At 39.2% G+C, this 22,891-nt stretch overlaps 2 protein-coding genes across 7 annotated transcripts in view; both read left to right on the top strand.

Annotated features, from left to right (window-relative positions):
* Positions 1 to 6,343, top strand: part of usp6nl (USP6 N-terminal like) — a 62,431-nt gene extending 56,088 nt beyond the window's left edge. For all 4 annotated transcript variants that reach the window (XM_058417127.1, XM_058417124.1, XM_058417125.1 and 1 more), the window contains one exon: positions 1,952 to 6,343. In XM_058417127.1, the coding sequence (XP_058273110.1) occupies positions 1,952 to 3,189 (1,238 nt within the window). In that variant the 3' untranslated portion in view covers positions 3,190 to 6,343. The remainder of the gene's footprint in view (positions 1 to 1,951) is intronic.
* Positions 6,344 to 19,747: 13,404 nt separating this feature from the next.
* cpm (carboxypeptidase M) overlaps positions 19,748 to 22,891 on the top strand; it is a 52,374-nt gene continuing 49,230 nt past the window's right edge. Inside the window, exons 1-2 of one of the 3 annotated variants that reach the window (XM_058417387.1) lie at positions 19,748 to 19,822; positions 20,901 to 21,459. The gene's annotated coding sequence lies outside the window, so the exon portion shown is untranslated. The remainder of the gene's footprint in view (positions 19,823 to 20,900; positions 21,460 to 22,891) is intronic. The other 2 variants (XM_058417389.1, XM_058417386.1) reach the window with 2 other exon arrangements.

Here is a 22,891-nt window from a genome sequence, read left to right on the forward strand (position 1 = left end):
AAAGTGGACCAGCTACATATTAATGTCCATGGTATTTGGAATGGAATGTCCCTCAAGCTCGTATACAGTAGGTGTGATGGTCAGGACCTGCGTTAGGCCATATAGTGTATCTCTGCTTAATCTTTTGTTCACATTTCCAAGCACAACGTCAAAAGACATTATGTGTGTAAGTTTGGATTGGATATATGCAATGGAAGTGTATTAATTAAGTAAAAGTGTCTGAATATCGATCTGTTTCGCTCTGACCTGTAGCCGTGAGAAAGCCAAAGCAATAAAGGAGCCTCTCTAAACTGAGTCAGTATCAGATATGAGATATCAGAGCTCTACATTACAGTAGAAATGTGCATGTGTGACTGCTTCAAGGGAATTTCAAATCTTCCAGTAATTAAAAGTATTAACTTAGGAAAAAGCAGTATGAATTAACGACCCAGGCCTCAGTGTCCATTCAATGTGCCTGTCTGTTTTATCTGTTACTATTCCACACATGAATATCGTGCACCTGCCCGTGTGTCACCCGTGTGTCCGCTCACGAGAAGCACTTCTCAACACATCCTGCTGTATTTCACTCGGGCCTCACTTATATATCTTGATGACTCTGTGATCAGTGTTTGTTTCCCAAGTCTTGTATTTGATGTGGTGAGAGCTGTCGCTTGACTTCTTTTCCCCCCCTTTCACAGTGAATGTGGATACTAACCTTTTTATTTTGATTCTCTGAAGGATGTCCCGCTGCATGACTGCTTACACTTTACTGTTTGTTTCAGTTGAATAGTATTGTTTTCGCAGAGCTGTGTGTGATTATGAGATGAGGTTGGTTTCTGAAATGCATTACACACCAAATCTTCACTTTGTGTTTCTATCATTTAGCTCATATGTAATGTAATGATTATACGTGATCACACTGTAAACAAATACTGTATGTATGTTTACTCGGTTGATAGAGGAGGAGTTTCTTTGCAAAAAAATGTGATATCTGTTATAGATTTATTTTATCTAGGTAGATGACATGAGGGTCATGTCATCTAAAGTCATGTGAAAGGACTCATACAGAAGACTCAGCATTTCTTTTCAATCCTAAATTATTTGTTTTTAAAATTTTTATTTCTTTTTCTCAGAAGGATATTAAAAGCAATTATATAATAATTGAATTTTTTTGCAGTGATTTTAACATTGTTTACATTTTATAACCTAATGGGATTTTGTTTTTTTCTGATTGAAATAAGCTTTATTTTCTTTTCTTTTTTAATATATTTAAATACATTTATATGTCCTTACACATGCCTGAGCTTAAAGGAACTGAAATGAATGTAAAGAATGTAGTTCTGCATTTTCATTACAAAAATGTCTAAAAAATAGATATACAACTTTTTGGAATGAAACTCTTCAAACCCTACAGCATTTTTCAACCTAATCTGTATCGATCTCATCAGTACATTGGATCTGTAGTTTGATTCATATAAATCCTAATATAGATCATGTAAAACTTGATTATTTAAAACTCACTTAGAATGCTATTCTGTAGAGATTTGTTGAGAAATTAATGTTATAGATGTTGAGAAATTAATATTATAGATGTTTGTTTCAGAGTGAATAATCTGCTGATGCTTTAGGGAAGCTTAAAGGAGAGCAAAATTACTTTATATTGTATTGGTCTACACAAAAACTGTACAAGAGCAGCTTTGGTGAGACATTCATCCTTGTTTGTCTTATTGTGGATTCGTTGTCATCTGTAGCTGCATCCGAATAATTTTTCCAGTACAGGAAAATGTGCTGAATTTCTTGTGCATGGAAATCTATCACACACACACTACAGACAATGAATAGAGAAGAGAGCTGAATAGGTTGAAAAATGCTATTTGTCATTTTCGGTCCTTTTCTGTCTAAATGCTATGCGCCGTTTGTCATTGGCTACGTGCCTGTGCACTAATGAGCTTCTCTATGTTCTTCCGTTTAGGTAAAGATGAGGAGTTTCCTACAAAGCCACTGGGCCAGCTTCCACCAGAGCCTGAGGGATTGGCGCCAGACAAAGCCAATCACATCGCTAACGGGCGGATGGAGGCTCTGCCGTCTCCGAGCACGGCCGTTACGGAAACAATGGTTTCTGCAAATGGAGACAAAAAAGACTCGGCAGATAAAACGCCACAAAAGACAGGCAAAAGGGAAGGGACCAAAGAAGCTACACCCAATGAGAGCGGAAAGACGCACACGTCATCGAGCCAGAACTTGAACGTAGGTCCCGGTGGACGGAGAGACGTTGGACCACGCTGGGTAAAACCGTCCGAGGGCAGACTGGCGGCCATGATGGAGGGCCACATGAACCTCGGTAGCACGGTACCCTCTTCTCCTGCCATATCAGTGGCCAGTGAACAGCCGCGTCATCATCGCCCTCGCTCCAGAGGCTTCGTGCCCGGCACTGACCGTGGCTCCAACGCCTCACAGTATGACAATGTTCCAGTGTCCGACGGAGATGTTGCAGACGTTCCATGTTTTACGACAGTTTCCGAACCTTCTCATCAGTACATCCCACCACCTGTTAAACATGAAAGCCCTACACGGCCCTCTAGTGGTGGTATCACTGCACCTACTTTCAGAATCCCTAAAAATCCACCCATGCCCTTGATGCCTGACCCTCGACAGCCTTTACACTACACCCCAGGTATGATGCCTGGTTATTCCCCCTATCCTAAAATGCAGCCAGAAAATCGAGCATACGGAATGGCATATGATGAGAGGGCATACGGTACTACAGTACGTTCCACACCCCCCAATCGCTCGCCAGAAAAAGCCCTGATGAATAGCAGCTACAACACGTACCGCCGCCAGCCGATAAATGCAGATTTTGTAGGCCAGATGGACAGCTTTGTCGAAAGCGGCCATTTCCCGAGGCATCCTACTCGACACGTAGATCAGCGTTATGAGAAGCAGTGGCAAGGGCAAGGCTGGCACGGTGAGGTAGACGTGAATGTAGCGCCCCTGCGTACTCCGGGTGGGTTACCCCGCTCATCAAGCTTTCACAAAGCCCAGCTCTCACCTGTACATCGAGGTCAGGAGTTCAGCTTCCCACCAGGGCCCATCTCAGACAACGTGATGCACTACAGAGCCGTGACCAGCAGGAAACAGATGCCTACAGTGTTTGGAGGAGTTCCTTACCGACAAGAGGCCTTCGCCATGCAGGAGTCGATGCTGCTCTGAGAGAGAGAGAGAGAGAGAGAGAGAGAGAGGGAGAAAGAATGTGATAGGGTGAGAGAAGTAGTGATATGGAGAGAACAAAAAAGTATGTTTAGTGTAAATGAGAGAGAATAAGATATGGACTCAAAAAGTGTGAGTGGAATGGAAAAGTGAGTGTTAGTGAGATGGATGGAGGGATGGATGGATGGATGGAAAATATAATTGCTGATTATCTAGAAAAGTGTTTGTGTGTGTGTGTATGTGAGATCTGTTTGGTTTGTCCAGTGTGTGTTTACTCGTTGTGACTCTCTGCCCTCAGCGTCTTTACTGAACCCACTTGGCAGCTCCCACCAGCTCCAGGTGTTTATACTGATCAACCCATTAAGGACTGACTACAATTTTTTTTTTTTTTTTTAATTTGTTTTCATTGCTTAAATCCTAATTGTTAACAGCAACACTTTATTTTCAATATTTTTACATTTAATATTGTACAGAAAGATTTTTTTTCCCATGTATTTAACCATGCTTGTCAATAGCGTGAATTGGAGAGAAAAGAAGAAGAAAAATCCATATTATTTTAATAATTTAGTTTTCCATGAGCATATAAAATCTTTATATGTATATAGTGTATACATATTTTTTGAGCTCGGTTTATTAAGTAGGGTTTTGAATATGAAAAGATTGAGCTAAGATTAGAACTAAACAGAAGTCCCTGGTATATATTTCTTTTTTTTTTTTTGCACGAACCACAAAATGTACTTTTTCTTCTTCGGTATGGAGAGATTTCTTTCTTTCTCTCTCTCAAGGAGATATGCAGTGAAGAGAGGTGTACATTATAACTGTGACAATCCAGAGAGTTTGGTAATCATGTGAAACCCTATAAGGAATAACAGTTCACTTCAAAGCTCCAGCTCAGCACACTCTGCAGAAGTCTTTCCAGAGCCAGATCAGATCAGGAGCAGAAAAGCAGAAGATGTCTCTCAGCTCTGAGATAATCACAGAACACACTCAGGGAGGGTTTTGTTACAAAAGCTGCTCTGGAAGAGAAAGTTGAGCATCAAGACACTATCATCATCTTCATAAAAAGCAGTATCTTTATATATAACTGACTCATTTAGCTTTATTTAGTTGATATACACCAAGATGCCAGTTTATTAGGTACATTTAGCTAAAGGTGTGTGAGGTCCAGTCTCACCTGCTCCTACACTTATTATTGTTTTCACCTGGCTGGCATATTATATGCTAAATTGAACTGATACACAAAATTAGGCGGTAAACAAAATTAGTCAGTTAAACCACTAGAATAAAGCTTTTACATCATAAGAATAAATGAAAGCAGTAAACATCAGGGGTCTGACTATATCTGAGAGCATACCAGCTGCCAATTTCCTAACTATTATGTAAGGTCTCAGGCTTCTGGAAGATCCTATTCATCATGCACAGTTCGGCTAAGAATACTCATTGATCATTTATCCTTTTTAGTAATACTGAAGGTGTAGAGAGCGATTCACAAGCTTTCATAAAGCTACAAAATAAAGTTACCCTTATCTTTAGGTCTCTGTTGCAGGGTTCTTCATCGAACCTTTACAGCAGGGGTGTTTAATTTTTTCTGCGAAGGTTTGATGTAGATGCAGGTTTGTATTCCACTCAAGCAGGAGCTACACCTGACTCCACCTGGATAATCAGCTGATCTTAGTTTTTACTAGACTCTCTTTATTAGGCTTTTGCTTGGAGGTAATGCCCCTACAGCAGCCCTTTGCAGGAAAAATAGAATAGACTCCTGATTTAAAGCTCCACACAAAGAACACTTGATGGAAACTTTTTAGTTGTACCTAATAAACTGGCAACCTGGTGTGTATTTGAAACAACCTAATGTCACACTTAATGCTGTAGCCAGAGAAATCAAAATCAGCAAGCAACAAAAATCGATCCCGATATTAGATGATAGTAGTCGATATACAAACTATGAACAGCAGATAAATCGATCTCGAACATGTTTAGTGCTTTAGAAAAGCAGACAACAAAACACATCTCGGAAAAATATCCTTTAAATCAGTTCCAGTGATCCGTAGTATCTAGTGTAAATAAATTCTGCGCTCCTCCTTAAACATCTTTCACTCCAGAAAATGCGGAAACTGCAGTAATTAATGTAGAGGGACAGAGTGCTGCGGAAAGAGTGATGCAGAGAGAACATTCCCGAAGAATTTGTGTACAATTCTACAGTTTTTTAAAAAAAATCCATATACTGACCATAATCATGCAAATGGTTTACTTTTATTTACTTTATTTACTTTTTTATTCAGTAAATACTGCATTCACAGTGACGCATTTTTCAGCATTAGCCTGGATGCTAATGACCTACAGTCTGGAACTGCTAACATCTTTTCTGGCATCTTTTTGTACACAAAAAGCAAAGGAGATTATAAATATCCTGGATGTGAGTAAAGAGTGTGTAGTGACACATGTACATGCTTCAGCTGGTCCCTGACATTCCTACTGCTAACAAGACCTTCTCTGTTAGTCACTGTGTTTACTGCACTGCAGAAAGGTTTTCTGTTTATGTTTTGTTTTTCTCTTTTTGTGTGCTATGGGGACTCACTAGGCTGAAGTGTTTAGGAGAAGTATTGAAGGGTACAGTTTGAATGGAACAGAGCCCATGCTGTATTTTCCAGCTAGCCTTCTCACTGGATATTAACTTATTATGAAGTGTCTCGTACCTGTTGCACACACACACACGCCGTATTTCAGCACCTCACCGAACAGACTACTGTAACACTCTTTTTTTTAATTTAATTTTATTTTATTTTTAAATACAGTGTACATCACATTTCCATTTTCCATAAGAATTGACATTTCTTTACACGAACGTTAACTCTAATAATGCATAATATTCCTACTGTTATATAAACACACACTTCATGTGAAATCTACTAAGCACAACTCTCAGGCTGACTCATGTATTCTCACACTCCAGTGTATCGTTAGGACTACTTCAGGCCTGAGTGCGTGTGTATATATTGTTCAAGAACAGTACATTTTGATACCGAGTTTCAGTTGTGATTATTCAAGCAGGAGGATTGTTTTTCGTTTCTTTTCTTTCTTTTTTTGGTTGAAACTACTAAATACAAATTGATGATCAAAAATGACTTTGGCTAATAAAAAAAACCCTTCAGATGGTTCGCCATTTAAATCATGTTGTCTTAGTGTTTTACTTAATTATTATTATTATTATTATTATTATTATTATTATTATTATTAATAATAATAATAATAATCTTCATCTTTCCACTTTTCCCTTCAGAGGTCACCACAGTGAATCATCTCTCTCCACCTATCCCTATCTTCTGCATCCTCAACACTTACACCCACTAGCTTCATATCTTCATTTATTACATCCATATACCTCCTCTTTGTCCTTCCTCTTTGCCTCCTGCCTGGCAGCTCCATGTCCAACATTCTCCTACCAATATACTCACTCTCCCTCCTCTGGACATGTCCAAACCATCTTAATCTGTCCTCCCTAACTTTGTCCCCCAAACGTCCAACATGAGCTGTCCCTCTTATGTACTCGTTCCTAATCCTGTCCAACCGTGTCACTCCCAAAGAGAACCTCAACATCTTCAGCTCTGCTACCTCCAGCTCTGACTCCTGTCTCGTCCTCAGTGAATAATAATAATAATAATAATGATAATGATAGACAAGTCAAGTCAATAAGCTTTTATTGTCATTTCAACCACATATATCTGACGCAGTACATAGTAAATTGAAACAGCGTTTCTCCAGGATCCTGGTGCTACACAAACAACATATAATTACAAACAGAACAACAGCAGAGAGCTAGGACAGATGTTTTTTTCCTAGCTACATAAAGTGCAGAAACAGGAAGTACAAAAAAACAATACAAGACAGGACACATAGCACCGAAGAAACATGTGCAACGAAACTAAATGGAATGTGCAAACTTGAGAAACTGTAAAAATCAGGTATCTAATAACGTATATGTTTGTAATATATATAGCAGCATGACACTGTGGCTTGTGGAAAAATGCAGTAGCAGCAAGTAAACGTTATATTGTGAGTCTGTTATACACATAAAAATAATAATGCCAAAAGCAGTGATTTGCAGGGTGAAAGTATCAGTGATCATCAGTGAGAACACTGCTCCACGCAGACAACAACAGTCACTTCTGATTGGCTGATGGTAGTGTCTCATCATGATACAATTCAATTTGATTCAATTTTATTTGTATAGCGCTTTTAACAAAGAGCATTGTCTTAAAGCAGCTTTTCATACGAAACAACAAAGAGAGAAATCATCATGAGAAATCCCTTTCCAAGTACAGCCATTTTCCAATTCCTATCTCGAGCATACCTTTCAAATTCTCATTCCTTGCCATCAACCATGACTTACAACCTTCTGAGTAAATTGAACTCCACCCCTAAAAATCGACTGTCATATGATGGCCATGTTCTTTACAGATCACACCACGTATCATGTTATTCTGTTCTTGATATACATTGAAGGTTTGACTATACCCAGTATTTTGGTTTGAAGATGAATCAAAAGTTCTCGTTGAGCAAAAAATTGGTTTCGTATATTATGCAAATGCAGTGGCGGGCCGTGCATTTCACACCTATAGGCCTTCACTGGTGTCCTTCCTGAATTAATCCACCTCTATACCATCATTATGACGCCACCATGGGCATCGCTAGGCCATTTTCTACTCAGCCCTCCTAAAAATTCTGCGATTCTCCATAAACTGTACACAAATTGGTGATCGCCTCAGTCCCCTTTAAATTTCATATGATAATGGAGGCAGACTTCGGCTCCTCCCCGTCTTTCAGCACGTTCTTCAATCCGCAAATCGCGGCGTCACAGAGCGAGGATCAGAGGACGTGTGTGTGTGTGTGTGTGTGTGTGTGTGATCAGGAAGACTCGTATTTGGCTTGTTCAGTACTCAAATGTTAGACACATCTGTGCAATACAGTGGAATGCTGCAATAAGTTTACTATCCTTCCCTGTTAGTCAAACCTTTGTTTTATTTTATTGATTTATTTTTATTTTTTTACTATTATACCCTCATTGGAGACTGAGTCCCCCTTAAATGAAAATTCTAGAATCGCCCCTGGACGCCACGGCAATAGATACTAATCACCCGTTAAATAACAAAGTAAAAAAGAAATTAGTCTACAGTATTTCGCACGTCACAAGGAATATTCCATTTCATTACTTTTCTCAAAAAAGACATTCTTGATGCCTTATGCAGCAAACTGCAATCTCCGGAGGACGCAGCATCCGAAATGAGACACAGTGAATATAGAAACAATGTATATGGGCGGGTCGCTGCCTCTGACTACTCAGATTATCCAATCAAAGGATGGGAAATTGCTGACGTAATCGTATGCCTGCTAGATGGCCCCAGTGACGCCAACTCGGAATCTGATTGGTTAATGTAACAATTTCATTGCCACTTATTTTAAGCTACGGGCACCTGCACTATGATTGGATAAATACTCTTATCATAAATATAGATTAGATTAGATTAGATTAGATTAGATTAGATTAGATTAGATTAGATTAGATTAGATTAGATTAGATTCAACTTTATTGTCACTGCACATGTGGGTACAAGGCAACGAAATATAGTTAGCATCTAACCAGAAGTGCATTTCGCAGTGCAACTAATTAGCATAATAATAGCATAATATAATAAGTATATAACAATAAATAATTTGCATATATAAACAATATACAAAAATATATAAATAATTTGCATATATAACAGTATATAAACAGTATACAGTGGGAGGTAAATGCAATGAGTAAATGCAATGAGTGCAAATGAGCAAATGATTATAGGTGGTGCAATAAAGAAGGTATTGTATACCATGATAATAATTAAATATGTAAACAGTATACAGAGGAGTTATGTACAATGAGTGCAATGATTTAGATGTGTGCAATGAGGAAGATATTGTATACTATGATAAATAATTTGTATATGTAAACTGTACACATATGTAAACTGTACACAGAAAGGGTTATATACAGAAAAAGGTTATATACACTGATAATGTGCTCAGTCAATGTGTGTGTGATCGGGTGGAGGCAGAGTTCAGCAAAGAAACAGCTGTGGGGAAGAAGCTGTTCCTAAACCTGCTAGTCTTGGGCAGGAGGGCAAAGAGTCTATTGGCAGGGAGATAAAAGTCCTTTATGATTTTGCGTGCTCTGCTGAGACAACGCTTCCTGTAAATGTCCTCGATCTTAGGAAGTGGAACTCCTACGATGCGTTGGGCAGTTTTCACCACCCTCTGCAGCGCTTTCCGGGATGACACAGTGCAGTTCCCATACCAGACAGTGATACAGCTGGTCAGGATGCTCTCAATGGTGCAACGATAGAAGTTCACCAGGATGTCTGAAGAGAGATGGTTCTTCCTCAGAGCCCTCAGGAAGAAGAGGCGCTGGTGAGCCTTCTTGACCAGACTGGAGCTGTTGCTACTCCTGGAGAGATCCTCGGAGATGTGGATACCCAAGAATTTGAAGCTAGTGACATGGTCCACCACCTCTCCATTGAGATGAATAGGTGTGTGTGTGTGTCACCTTTCTCCTTCCTGAAGTCCACTATGAACTCCTTGGTCTTCGCAGTGTTGAGCAGCAGGTTGTTGCCAGCACACCACACAGCTAGACGGTCCACCTCCTCTCTATAAGCTGACTCATCGTTGTCTTTGATGAGTCCAATCACCGTGGTGTCATTTGCAAACTTGATAATTGTGTTGGAACTATTTACAGGCTTGCAGTCATAGGTGAAGAGAGAGTAGAGGAAGGGACTCAGCACACAACCTTGTGGTACTCTGGTGCCAAGAATAAGGGTGGAAGAGCACTGGCGATCTATCCGAACATGCTGGGGCCTGTTGGTCAGAAAGTCCAGAAGCCAGTTGCATAGTGATGCGTTGATGCCCAGGTCTCCAAGTTTGGTGACTAACTTGGAAGGGATGACAGTGTTAAATGCTGAACTAGTCCAGGAAAAGCATTCTGGCATAGGTGTCTTACTACTACTACTGGAAGCAGCGCAACCAAGAGAAAAGCTATGAAATGTAGAGAATAGACTATTGGAAATAATTTAATACACATTCATGGAAAAATATATTAAATATATTAAAATTCAAGTCAGTGATTCAGATCACCGCTGTTTAGGCCAGCAGAGAAGACCTTGCTGGCCCTGACGGTCCGCCACTGTACAAATGATCTTAAATCTGATTGGGTCGGAGCTGAATATTCGAAAAGGCTTTCAGTGACCATTATAAGTGAAGCTGCATATGTGTAGAGTGTGTATACCACACAAAAGTAATGAAGATGAAGTGTTAACCTTGTAAGACGTCTGCTACAATCTGAAAGGCTAACGGTGGCCATGTTTTGGTTTTTTTTCCATTAGGTAATTTACATCTATATTATCACAAATTTCTGCTTTGCAAGTTACTGAGAAGCAGTTATTTCAACTTAACTCCACCCACTACTGATGGCCACGCCCCAAACGTTTTATTACACATAAAAAATGATCAAATGCTGATTACATGTGAATTGAAATATTAACCAAATTATATCTTTTTATTGTTTGATGGCTCTCAGGTGTTTGGGTAAAGGATTCAACTACACTTTGCTGCCATATATTGGATCCTTTCGGCTAATTTTGATGTAAGATTAAGCATTGTGTACTCTTTGTATGCCTTAGGCTAGATTATGTACCACTTTATAACCGGCAATGTGCTCTTTCAGCCACAAGATGGCAGTAGAGACAGACATAATCAGACAAACACTTACATTTAGACTGACTCGTAGATGTAGAGTGTGTGTGTGATTCCACCTCAGTAACGCTACTGTAGTGACACTACTGCACCTGATACACATATCCCTGTACCTGATGCTAGCACACCACTACTATGAGAATAATCCACTGTCAGATAGTATAAGGATAGAGGCGTTCCTGTGGAGGTGTCTTTCCTTTACTGGATGGATCAGTGCTAGTACTCAGCAAGGCTGCAACATTCATCCCAATGCAACCAGTTAAACCTCAAATGACAGTCTTTATTACAAGTCAAAGATCTCTTACATGAGCTGATCAACATATGACAAAACCAGTAATTTAGTTTGTTCGGCCAGCTTCGTTTAGTGAAATTACCGAGTAGCATTACTATTTATAAACTCATTTACTCATCTCTAAAAACTAGTAGATAGCCTCAGGCTCATCATATCACAGAGACCAGACACCAGATCCTCCATTTTGACTTTTTTTAAACATCACAGTGAGTAATGACAAAATACTAATTTGAAAAAAATTGCTAACAGCATTGTTTTAAAGTAGCTTCTCTATTTCAAATAAAAATGAATGTAGAGAACAATTCCTTCCCTTTCTCCCAACATACACAAATCACCAGTGGCAGGCCATGCATTTCACACCTAGGCCTTCACTGCTGTCCTTCCTTAATCCACTTCAGTACTATCACGGCAATAGATACTAATCAACCATTAAATAGCAAAGTAAAAAAGAAATTAGGCTACAGTATTTCACACCTCACAAGGAATTTTATTACAGTCCGCCTTGCATTTGTAATGATATCTGTGACCAAATCGACTTCTTCTCCCCTGTCAGCCATTGTGAGTTAAAATATATATATTTTATTTAGTTTGTGTGGTTCGCAGCCTCTGACTACTCCAATTATCCAATCAAAAGACGTGAAATTGCTGACGTAATCGTATGCCTGCTAGATGGCCCCAGTGACGCCAACTCGAAATCTGATTGGTTAATGTAACAATTTCATTGCCACTTATTTTAAGCTCTGGGCACCTGCACTATTAATTCTGAAGGCCTTTGAGCCGGGCAACACATGATGTCAGCCACTAGCTGAAATATGATTGGATAAATACTCTTATCATAAATATACACTACTGGAAGCAGCTCAACCAAGAGAAAAGCTATGAAATGTAGAGAATAGACTATTGGGAATAATTTAATACACATACATGGAAAAATAAATTAAATATATTAAAATTCAAGTCAGTGATTCAGATCATTGCTGTTTACGCCAGCAGAGAAGGCCTTGCTGGCCCTGATAAATAGTAAAGCACCAGTGCCGTCTTTATACATTAATTCCAGAGTGCAGTTATGGTGTCTGATCTCTACATACAGTATGTTTATGTACAAATGAGCCAATATAAAATGCTTACATATGAACAAAATTCTTGCATGTCGCTAAAAATCAAGTAACAAAGCTAGCATAAAGTATTACACAGCATGGAGGAAAGAAAAGTATGGCGCTAGCACAAAGCTGGAATTTACAACAGTGGGCGTCGGTTGTTAACAGGACTGATATGATGCGCTCAAACATGCCGCTATTGTCATCAGCAGTCTCCCTTTTATATTCTTCTAAAGAGACGACGTCATGCGTGATCTTTAAATCCCCCCGTTGGATCTGGATCTTTTTTTTTTCCGAAATCCTCAGCACACAGTAGAAACGTACAGAATTGTAACAGTATGCCAGTATAACATAATGTAAACAGTGCAGCTATTTCGGATTGCGTTATCACCGAACACCCCTATAATTTCTACTGACTGCTACAGTGTACTGGAAACAGCTTATCAGTCTGCTCAAGCCACAGCGTCTCTGTTTAGTCTACAGGCTCTCAATTACCATGTGCTCTCAGTGTTTGATGTTTTCCCTGCAGTAACACACCTGACTCAGTTCACGACAGGATCGGTAATTACCTGAAGAGTTGAAGCAGGTGTGTTAGAGAAAACACTCAGCCATGCCGAGCTCTCGTCTTTCCTTTTTATCACAGAAGACTGAAGACAGATGCTCGGTGATTAAAATAATATTTTGGAAAGAAATTGTTTTTATTTATTTATTTAAACCTTTATTTATTCATTGAGAGAAAAAAAAATCTCTTTTCCAAGCAAGCCGTGTGTAAGAAGGCAGCATAGCATTTCACACACAAATAACATTAACACACATAATGTGGCACTTAATACTTAATAGATCATTTCAGATCTATAGACAGTTTTCAAAGCCGTTTTAATACACACACATGTGACCGCATTACAATAAATAAATTCTGTATTGATGCCCCAGGTTTTAAACTAATACAGCTGCTCCACTATTGCTGTTCACAATATACAATCGCTTTAAATCTGTCTTTTGTGACTATAGTGATGTGCACACTACACAAACCAAACATCACAGACAACTCTCAACCAAAACATGGTTTCATCTAAAGAGATACTAAGCAACGTGAGGATATTCTGTTCTGCAAAGAAACATAGCTGTTTTTTTATACTGTGTGCACCAGGAATCCTGTCATGTTCGTTTTTATTTTTGCTCTCTCTAACGACCATGATAAATACTTTTCTTTTTGTTAATGTTCAAACATTTCTTCTCAACCTCTCTCCCAGCTAGATGAATGTTTAACTGGATTCAGACATCTGCTGCACATGACAAACAAAGCCAATAACATTTAACAAAACCACTTGTTTAATATTGTGTAGGTCTCCGTTGTGTCACCAAAACAGCCTGGACTCCACCAGACCTCTGAAGGTGTGCTGTGGTACTCAGCTATCAGCAAGCTGTGATGTCAGATCTGTGTGTGTGTGTGACAACTTTCTATCATAGCCAGAATTAACCTTTTATTTAAACAATTTGTTCTATAGTAGCTCTTCTGTGGGATTGGACCAGATAGGCTGTGTCTTCCGTGAGCCTTGGACACATATGAGCATGCCACTGGTTCACCGGTTGTCCTTCCTTGAAGAACTTTTGGTAAGTACTGAACACGGCATACTGGGAACACCCCACAAGTCCTCACACTCTCTGGTGTTAGCCTTTCCTTTTAAGTCTGGTTTCTCTCAAGGTTTCTTTCTCTTAGCATCTAAGGGAGTTTTTGTCGCCTCAGGTGTGCTCATTAGGGATAAATACAAAAACATTTAAAAAAGTCTAATATTAATCTTGAACTTTTTGTACTATATTTCCTATTATACAAATAAAATTGAATTGAATTCAGTTAAATTGAAAACCTGCTGTTTTGAAGAATCTCTCACCTACTCATCAAGCCATCAGAATATGGCCCTATATGGTCAGAGTCACTCAGATCCGTAAACTTGCCCATTTTTCCAACACTAAATGCATGCTGCCTAATTTATCCCACCACCTATTCACTTCAGCTGTAAGAGGTTTTAATATAATGGCTGAATGGTGTGTATTGTGCAGCAGAGTAATTGTTGATATTGAATGTTATTAATAATAAAATGCAATTATTTATTGAGCACCGGATTTTATCATACTATTTCCCCCCATTTTTGATCAAAGTAGTGTCACTTAAAGCTGTGTTACAGTGCTTTTATTACAGATTAGCAGGTTCGATGAACACTTTTACCCGTAATTATGTCTCTGGAACACACACCGTAACACCCTCTCATGGCTTACTGCTTCATTATAAAGCCACTGCATGACAGTTAATCGTACCGAAACATTTTCCTTATAAATAGCTCAAAATCTGATAATGACACAAGATTTGGATGCTCGTGTAATGATGAGCAGAAGTAGTTTTATTCAGCTCTCACAAGTGGAACATCAAAGTGAAATCATCTTCAAGGAAATTGTTTGTCATGCTTTTGTAAACCTTTTCGTACACAATACCTCAGTGTGTGTCTTCTCACTGAAAGCAGAGCGCAATCATCAAGTCATTTGATCGCAGGTGATATGAACCTTGAAGATAAACCTGTAAACAATCCAGTGATTTCAAAGCTGGTTTCGAAATATGCAAATACAACATACCACCGTAATCTGAAATAAGGGTCAAAACGGTGTTATTTTGGGCAGCTCTATTCCTAAAAACCCTAAAAACTATTCATTTTGTTTCTTGTGAATATTGAATAATACAAATACATGTATTTCATTTATGCTTGGACCCACTTGCAGATCACATCAGATTAAAGCATCTGGTAAATGAATATAAGTAATGGATAACTTTAGCCGTAGGAAAAAATTAATAGGCCACACGCATACCCTTGACTGGAGAAGCGTATTCATGAGAATGTAGATGGGAGCGTATTAAAAGCTTTTCATAACACACACACACACACACACATATGGCAATAACAAGAGACTGTGTGTAGAAGTATGCTACCATAATTCTGACACTTGAATCTTTGTTGTATGTAAAAAAAAAAAGCTCTGGATGTACTGATTAACTGTGATGACAGAGCAGCAGAGCAAAACCACATCAAGACAAACATTATTCATTTAATGGCTGACACTTAAACCTGCGCTTTGGAATAATTGGTTTCAGGCTGTTCTTACAAGCAAGATAAACAAAATTCTTTTCTCTGCTTACTTTCTTCATCTTCTTTGCTTACTATTTCCCCAATTAGGGGTTCTGTCAGAATAAACCAGAGCTAGCGCTGGCAATCACAAGTGCAGAAGAATGATTTTTATTCCCCACATACGATTCACTTGGCAGCTGCTCAAGCTGACTCACCAGTTGGAAAAAGCAACTAATCAGAAGGAAAATAAGAGCAAATTAATTGTATCCAATTTCCTTCCTCAAACCAAATTTTGTCAAACCTCCAAGATATGTTTATGTTTCCTACTGGAGTATGCTAACAAGTAAAGGAGTTATGGAAATGATGTCAGAATAGTCATGATTAGGCTATTAGTTCATATTTGATTATGTAATGAATGTGAAGCTGGGGCTCTATTAGGAAAAATTCCGAGTGAGGATCCGTGTGTGGATGTGTAATCATTTTCCCATTTTCCCAAAATCTATCAAAGAATCAAAGTAGATCAAATCTGTGTGTAAAAAAATAACATCAAGATGTTTAGGGGAAAAAAACAGACAAAGGTCAAAACACAGGACGTGGCTCAATACTCCAACAATGGAACCTATTGGCAAAACTCTGCAAAGTTCTGCATCTATTTATAGAAGTTTAAACCAAGAGGTGACTAAGAAGCTGTGAATTCTGGAGAATATGATGTCTGCTGGTGGGGAGGAGAAACAAAGCCCTGATTTATTAAGATACCAAATAATACCTGCTAAAGTGTGTGTGTGAATTGAGATAAATATAGACACAAAGTATAGTTGTGTGAATTATGCATGAAGAGTATAAGCTGTGCATTATGTTATCTTGCTCTCTCTTTTGATATATGATTAATATAATTAATAATTAACAATTCTTGATTAATAATTCTTTAGCTGTGGTAATATTACATTATTTTAAGATACCTATTGATCATTTTGACCTAATAAGGGATCATCGTTAAAACCAACTATCTTCTTCTTCTTCTTCTTTCCACTTTTCCCTTCAGGGGTGGCCACAGTGAATCATCTCTCTCCACCTATCCCTATCTTCTGCATCCTGAACACTTACACCCACTAGTTTCATATCCTCATTTATTATATCCATATACCTCCTCTTTGGCCTTCCTCTTCGCCTCCTGCCTGGCAGCTCCGTGTCCAACATTCTCCTACCAATATACTCACTCTCCCTCCTCTGAACATGTCCAAACCATCTTAATCTGACCTCCCTAACTTTGTCCCCCAAACGTCCAACATGAGCCGTTCCTCTGATGTACTCCTTCCTAATCCTGTCCAACTGTGTAACTCCCAAAGAGAACCTCAACATCTTCAGCTCTGCTACCTCCAGCTCTGGCTCCTGTCTCTTCCTCAGTGACACTGCCTCTAAACCATACAGCATGGCTGGTCTCACCACTATCTTGTACACCTTCCCCCTGATATTTTTCTATCACACAGAACTCCCGACACCTTTCTCCACCCATTCCAACCTGCCTGCTTCTTTACCTCTTTCACACACTCTCCATTACTCTGGACTGTTGACCCCAAGTACTTAAACTCCTGTACCTTCTTCACACACATGTACTCAGTCTTACTACGACTGATTTTCATTCCTCTTCTCTCCAGCGCAAACCTCCATCTCTCCAGGTTTTCCTCCACCTGCTCCCTGCTCTCACTACAGAACATATGCAAACATCATTGACCAAGGTGACTTTTGTCTGACCTCCTCTGCCATCTGGTCCATCACCATAGCAAACAAGAAGGACTGATCCCTGATGCAGTCCCACCTCCTCTGTCTGACCTACAGCACACCTCACCACTGTCCTGCTCCTCTCATACATGTCCTGCACCACTCTGACATACTTCTCTGCTACTCCTGACTTCCTCATACAGTACCACAGCACTTATCTTAGCACCCTGTCATACGCTTTCTCCAAGTCTACAAACACACAGTGCAACTCTCTCTGACCATCCCTATACTTCTCCATCAACATTCTCAGAGCAAAAATTGCATCTGTTGTGCTCTTTCTGGGCATGAAGCCATACTGCTGCTCACAAATTTCCACTACCTTCCTTAACCTAGCTTCCACTACTCTTTCCCATAGCTTCATTGTGTGGCTCATCAACTTTATCCCCCTATGGTTAAAACCTAGAATACTAATATCATTTCATAAAGCAGTCACACTCCAAATTATGCAGTAGTACATAACGAAAATAGAGTTAACATGTAACCACAAGGACAAGGGTCATAAATTAACCTGACATCTTGACAGGAGCACATAAACACACACTCAGAGGGGGAGAATTGACTTATTTAGTTTTAGACTAAATTTTTTAATTGGTTTTGTTTTTATTTAATGTGATGATCGGAGTGTAATATCCCATTGCTGTTTAAAAAAACTGCCCACTGAGCACACACTCCGTAAAATCACGTAAAGCCTTGTCTATATTTAAAGCCCCGTAACTAACACACACCCTGTATATGAGCTTGCACAGGCAGGCGCTTGCTGTGTGTGAGATGGTATCTCTCCCTCAGGGGGCAAAAGGGGTGGTTTGTGTCTCAAGAAGCATGGAATGATGTTTAGTAATGAATGAAGTCATGTATAAGGATGCTTTCTTCTTCAAATGCTCCTGCTTAGATGCATGCTTAAAATGTATTCTTCTTAACTTTTATATTTTCTATCAAATAGTGTAAAATATAACAAATTCAGATATACATACCATTCTCATGGACGGCATTATACCCTCAGAGACAATGCTATGATACTGCTATGAGACACTTTTCTCCATCCTGTTGCTCCTGGGATAATTTTTTTCCTCACTTAAACTTTCTGTAGTGACATCTTTTCCCGTTTTGGTCACCTGCCATTTCGTATCCACCACAGTCAAAACAAAGCACATACAAGCCCTCTCCCACATACATGAGTGAGTAGCTAGTGTTGCTGTGAGTGACAGGAGAGTGAGTGTATGCCATTCCTCCTACCCTGAGAGCACAGGCAATTTTGCTCCAGGCCACCAATTCCTGTGATTAAGATTCAACTTGCGACCTCAGACTGGGGGAACACGCCACTCAGCAGCTCTACAGACAATTGCTTACACTGGTTTCTAGTCACATGCTGCTATATTCAGCTCTTTTTCAGATAATCCATATAATCTGTCCAATACTGTTTGGTCTAGCTAGTGTGTGTTGTTCTGTGTATTCTATCTGTTGTGTGCGTATTTTGCACTAATGTTGTCTTACAATGATCAGGCATAACATTATGGCCTGATATTGTGTTGTTCCCCTTTTTGCTGCCAAAACAGCCCTGACCCATCATGCACTGTATATTCTGACACTTCAGAACCAGCATTAACTTCTTCAGCAATTTGAGCAACAGTAGCTCGTCTGTTGGATCGGATCACACGGGCCAGCCTTCACTCCCTATGTGCATCAGTGAGCCTTGGCCGCCCATGACCCTGTCACAGGTTCACCACTGTTCCTTCCTTGGACCACTTTTGATAGATACTGACCACTGCAGACCGGGAACACCCCACAAGAGCTGCAGTTTTGGAGATGCTCTGATCCAGTCGTCTAGCCATCACAATTTGGTCCTTCGTCAGACTCGCTGAAATCCTTACGCTTATCCATTTTTCCTGCTTCTAACACATCAGCTTTGAGGACAAAATGTTCACTTGCTGTCTAATATATCCCACCCACTAACAGGTGCCATGATGAAGAGATAATCAGCATTATTCACTTCAACTGTCAGTGATCATAATGTTATGCTTGATCATGTATGTCCATTATATTGTCTCAGTCAGTGTAAATGACAGTATGAAGCACCCATAGTACTAGCCAGGGTGCATGCACAGGTTTTGTCAGTTATTCAAGTCAAACCAAATTTATGCTGAATTTGCTGACTTGATGAGTGTGTATTAAAATATATCATCTGAAAACCACCACTTTGACTACAAACATGACAGAACAAGATAGATCATAAATATTGAAAGATAGCTCCAGGATGCTTTTGAAGAGACTCACTATGCACCTGGCCGTCCACATGGTGTAAAAGAAAACTTGATTCATCAATACAGGCCACCTTTTTCCACTATTTCATGGGCTAGTTCTAATGCTTACATGCCCATCGTAGACACTTTTTCCGTGGTGGAAAGCTACGATGCACTTGTGTGTGTTAACTTTTTCAGGAACATGTGCTACAGAAGCTCTTCTGTGTGACTGGACCAAACAGCTAGCTCTCTTTCCCCAGGGACATCAGTGAGCCTTAGACACCCATGACCATGCTGCTGAGTCAGTGGTTGTTCTTCCTTGCACAACGTTTGGTAAGTACTAACCACTGCATACTGCGAACACCCCACAAGACCTGATATTTTGGAGACACTCTGACCCAGTCGTCTAGCCATTACACTTTGGTCCTTGTCAAAAGTCACTCAGATTCTAACACTTGTTTATTTTTTCTGCTTCCAACTCCTCAACTTAGTGAACCAAGTGAACTAACTGTTCACTTGATGCCTGATATATTCCACACCTTGACAAGTGCCATTGTAACAGTCTATCTATCTATCTATCTATCTATCTATCTATCTATCTATCTATCTATCTATCTATCTATCTATCTATCTATCTATCTATCTGTCTATCTATCTATCTATCTAGAAAATAAAATTAATTTAGAAAGTAACAGACAAAGCAGTTATTCTTCTGTCTTTTGTTTTTTTGCTGTGCTCTACATTATAGATTTGTTTGAACCCGTCCGAGCCTCTTCTCACAGGTCTCCAGTTTAATTGCTTCTGAAAGCCTGGGAACTGTCAAAATGTCAGTCAATCACATAACAAAGTAACACCTACATCCCTTCAAAGCAGGACTGAGCCAGCAGTGCTACCTGCTGCACCAGTGTGCCACTCATTTTACTCGATCAAACTGAAGTAAATATAGTTCTAAAACTTTTTTTTGTATCTTAAATACAGCAACCAAGAAACTGACCTGATATATAATACCATTACTTGACTTAGGGTCAGTCAGTGATGATGTTATATATCAGGTTTCAGTTAACAATGTGTAACCAATTTTACACATGGACTTGGCTAAAGTTGACTGCATTTGAAAATATTTTTGGTAAATTCTCATAATGCAAATGACTGACATTATCAGCAAATCTAGAGAAGAAGGCCAAAGTTAATTAAAGTACCTTAGTTATTATAATCTGGTTTAAATTCTCTAGTAACATATTTAATATCTAGTAACTGGTTAATCCTGGGAAGGGGTGCAGCAGATTCTGAGCCTAACCTGGGAACACTCGGAGTGATGCAGCAATAACCCACGGGTCTTGGGGGTGGGGGGTGGTGTGTGTGGGTGGGGGGGGCTGACAGTCTATCTCAGTTTTTAATCATATGTTTTTAGGAGGAAATCTGAGAACACAGACGGAAATCCAGACACAGACACGGTGAGAACATGTGAAACTCTTCACAGACCGTAACCTGAGCTCAGCACTGAACCCTAGAGCTGTGAGGCAGCACCTCTACCTACGGCACCCTAAGCTGTTTGTCTTATCATAAAATCATTTAACAATAAAGTGAGCGATTTACGCCCTTTATAATGCATGCATTGTTTTGTACACCTATATGCTAACAATGAATGATCCTTTGTAACGCCCTGTTTGAAGCCGTGTATGAACCCTTTGGCTTTCCACAACATGACTGAACGGTCCCGCGGAGGACGTGTCGGAACGGAGTGCGCGCGAGCTTTACGGTAGCCTCTACAGAAATGTGAATGGGTGGTTTATTTGATACTCACTGCCAGACCCTTACACACACACACACACACACACACACACACACACACCCGGCCGTAGCTCTGAAAGCAACTGCGTAATTACGCGCAGTCACTTGTTCTGTTGGAGGAAGACTTGCGGAGTGAAGACGACTCTGAAATCATTACCTGGATAAAGAAGATTAGTCAGGTATGTCTATTAACAGATATTTAATTTTTCTTCAATATTTATACGGGGGTAGTTAACCTCCTGGAGTAATTCCACCGGCTCGTTTCTGCTTATTTCTGAATCCTGATGCGCGGCTCTGTGACTTTCTACAGTCCCTTTCAGACTAATAGCTGCTGGGCAGTGTGTCATTACACACCATCACTGCGTGATAGCTGTGGCTGTGTCCCAAACCGCACATTAATGCAACTCTTTGCAGTTTTGAATGTACTACAACAGTGTGCGGTTTGGGACGTGAATTAAAAACCTAACCTAACTTGGGGACAGATCAGGTGTTGTTGCAGGTAACAGTTGTAACCCTGGCTTTTTTTTTGTTGTTGTTGTTTTGCATGACAAATATATATGGAAAACGTTGTGTCACAGTCTTACTCTGTCTGTGAAAACAATCAGGTACAAAGTGTACAAAGTACTTCCTATTTCCACAAAGTGTGAATGTGTTACAGTTCTTCACACATGGCAGAGTAGGGTATTCAATTTTTTATTTATTTGTAAACCAGCCGACTGTAGAAAGAAAGGATCTTGGGTTTCACGGGTCTTCTTTCTGTCATTTCTGTCACCTGACATGGTTCTTCTTCTTGTTTTTTTTTCTTGATAAACTTGATCCACCAAACAAAAAAATAAATATATGAATAAATGAATAAATTTTTAAAAATGAATTAAAAAACAAAACAAAATGGTCTTATAATCTAGAGTGAATTTCGCTTATTTCTGAGTGTTGATGTCTAGAAAGAAGCACATGGATCTGCGAATACAAGACATTAGATTTAAAATTAGTGTTAATGTCTAGAAATAGGATTAATGATCTTATATTTGTTATCTTCATTTTTACAGTGACCTTTTTATTTTAGACTTTTTCACTTTCCATGTCTTTTTTTTTTATTTCATCCTTTTTTTCCATGCTTCATTTTTCCAGGCTCCATTTTATATTTATTTCTCCTGATAAAAGTCCATGCCTATGAGTTTGAAGGTGGTGCGTGTTCAAGTGTTTTTTTTTGTTTTTTTTTTAATAAAAAATACACAGTATGAGAAATCATCTTTGCTCATTTTTGTATTACACTGTGTAACACGATTTTTGTTTCTGGGTAGTGAATGACTTTTTGGAATTACTCTTGATGGAAAATGATAAAAAAATTTTTTTAAAAAATAGAAGTTTGGGTTTGGGGTTTTAAGAGAACGAAAACCTCAAAATTAGCCCATTTTACTAAAAAAAAACTGCCCAAAACTAACCCAAACTATGGCTAAGATGGGGTATTTTTCTCTTTATTTGGGTTACAAAGAATGGAGAAATAACACAAGAAAAAAGTAAAAATTTGTTACATAGTGTTATCAAAGAATTGAAAATAAAGAACTGAACAGTTACTCACTGTTCTTACTCTCTGCTGTAGACGTCACAGTC

The sequence above is a fragment of the Hemibagrus wyckioides genome, linkage group LG19, assembly GCF_019097595.1.
Source record: "Hemibagrus wyckioides isolate EC202008001 linkage group LG19, SWU_Hwy_1.0, whole genome shotgun sequence".
NCBI lineage: Eukaryota > Metazoa > Chordata > Actinopteri > Siluriformes > Bagridae > Hemibagrus > Hemibagrus wyckioides.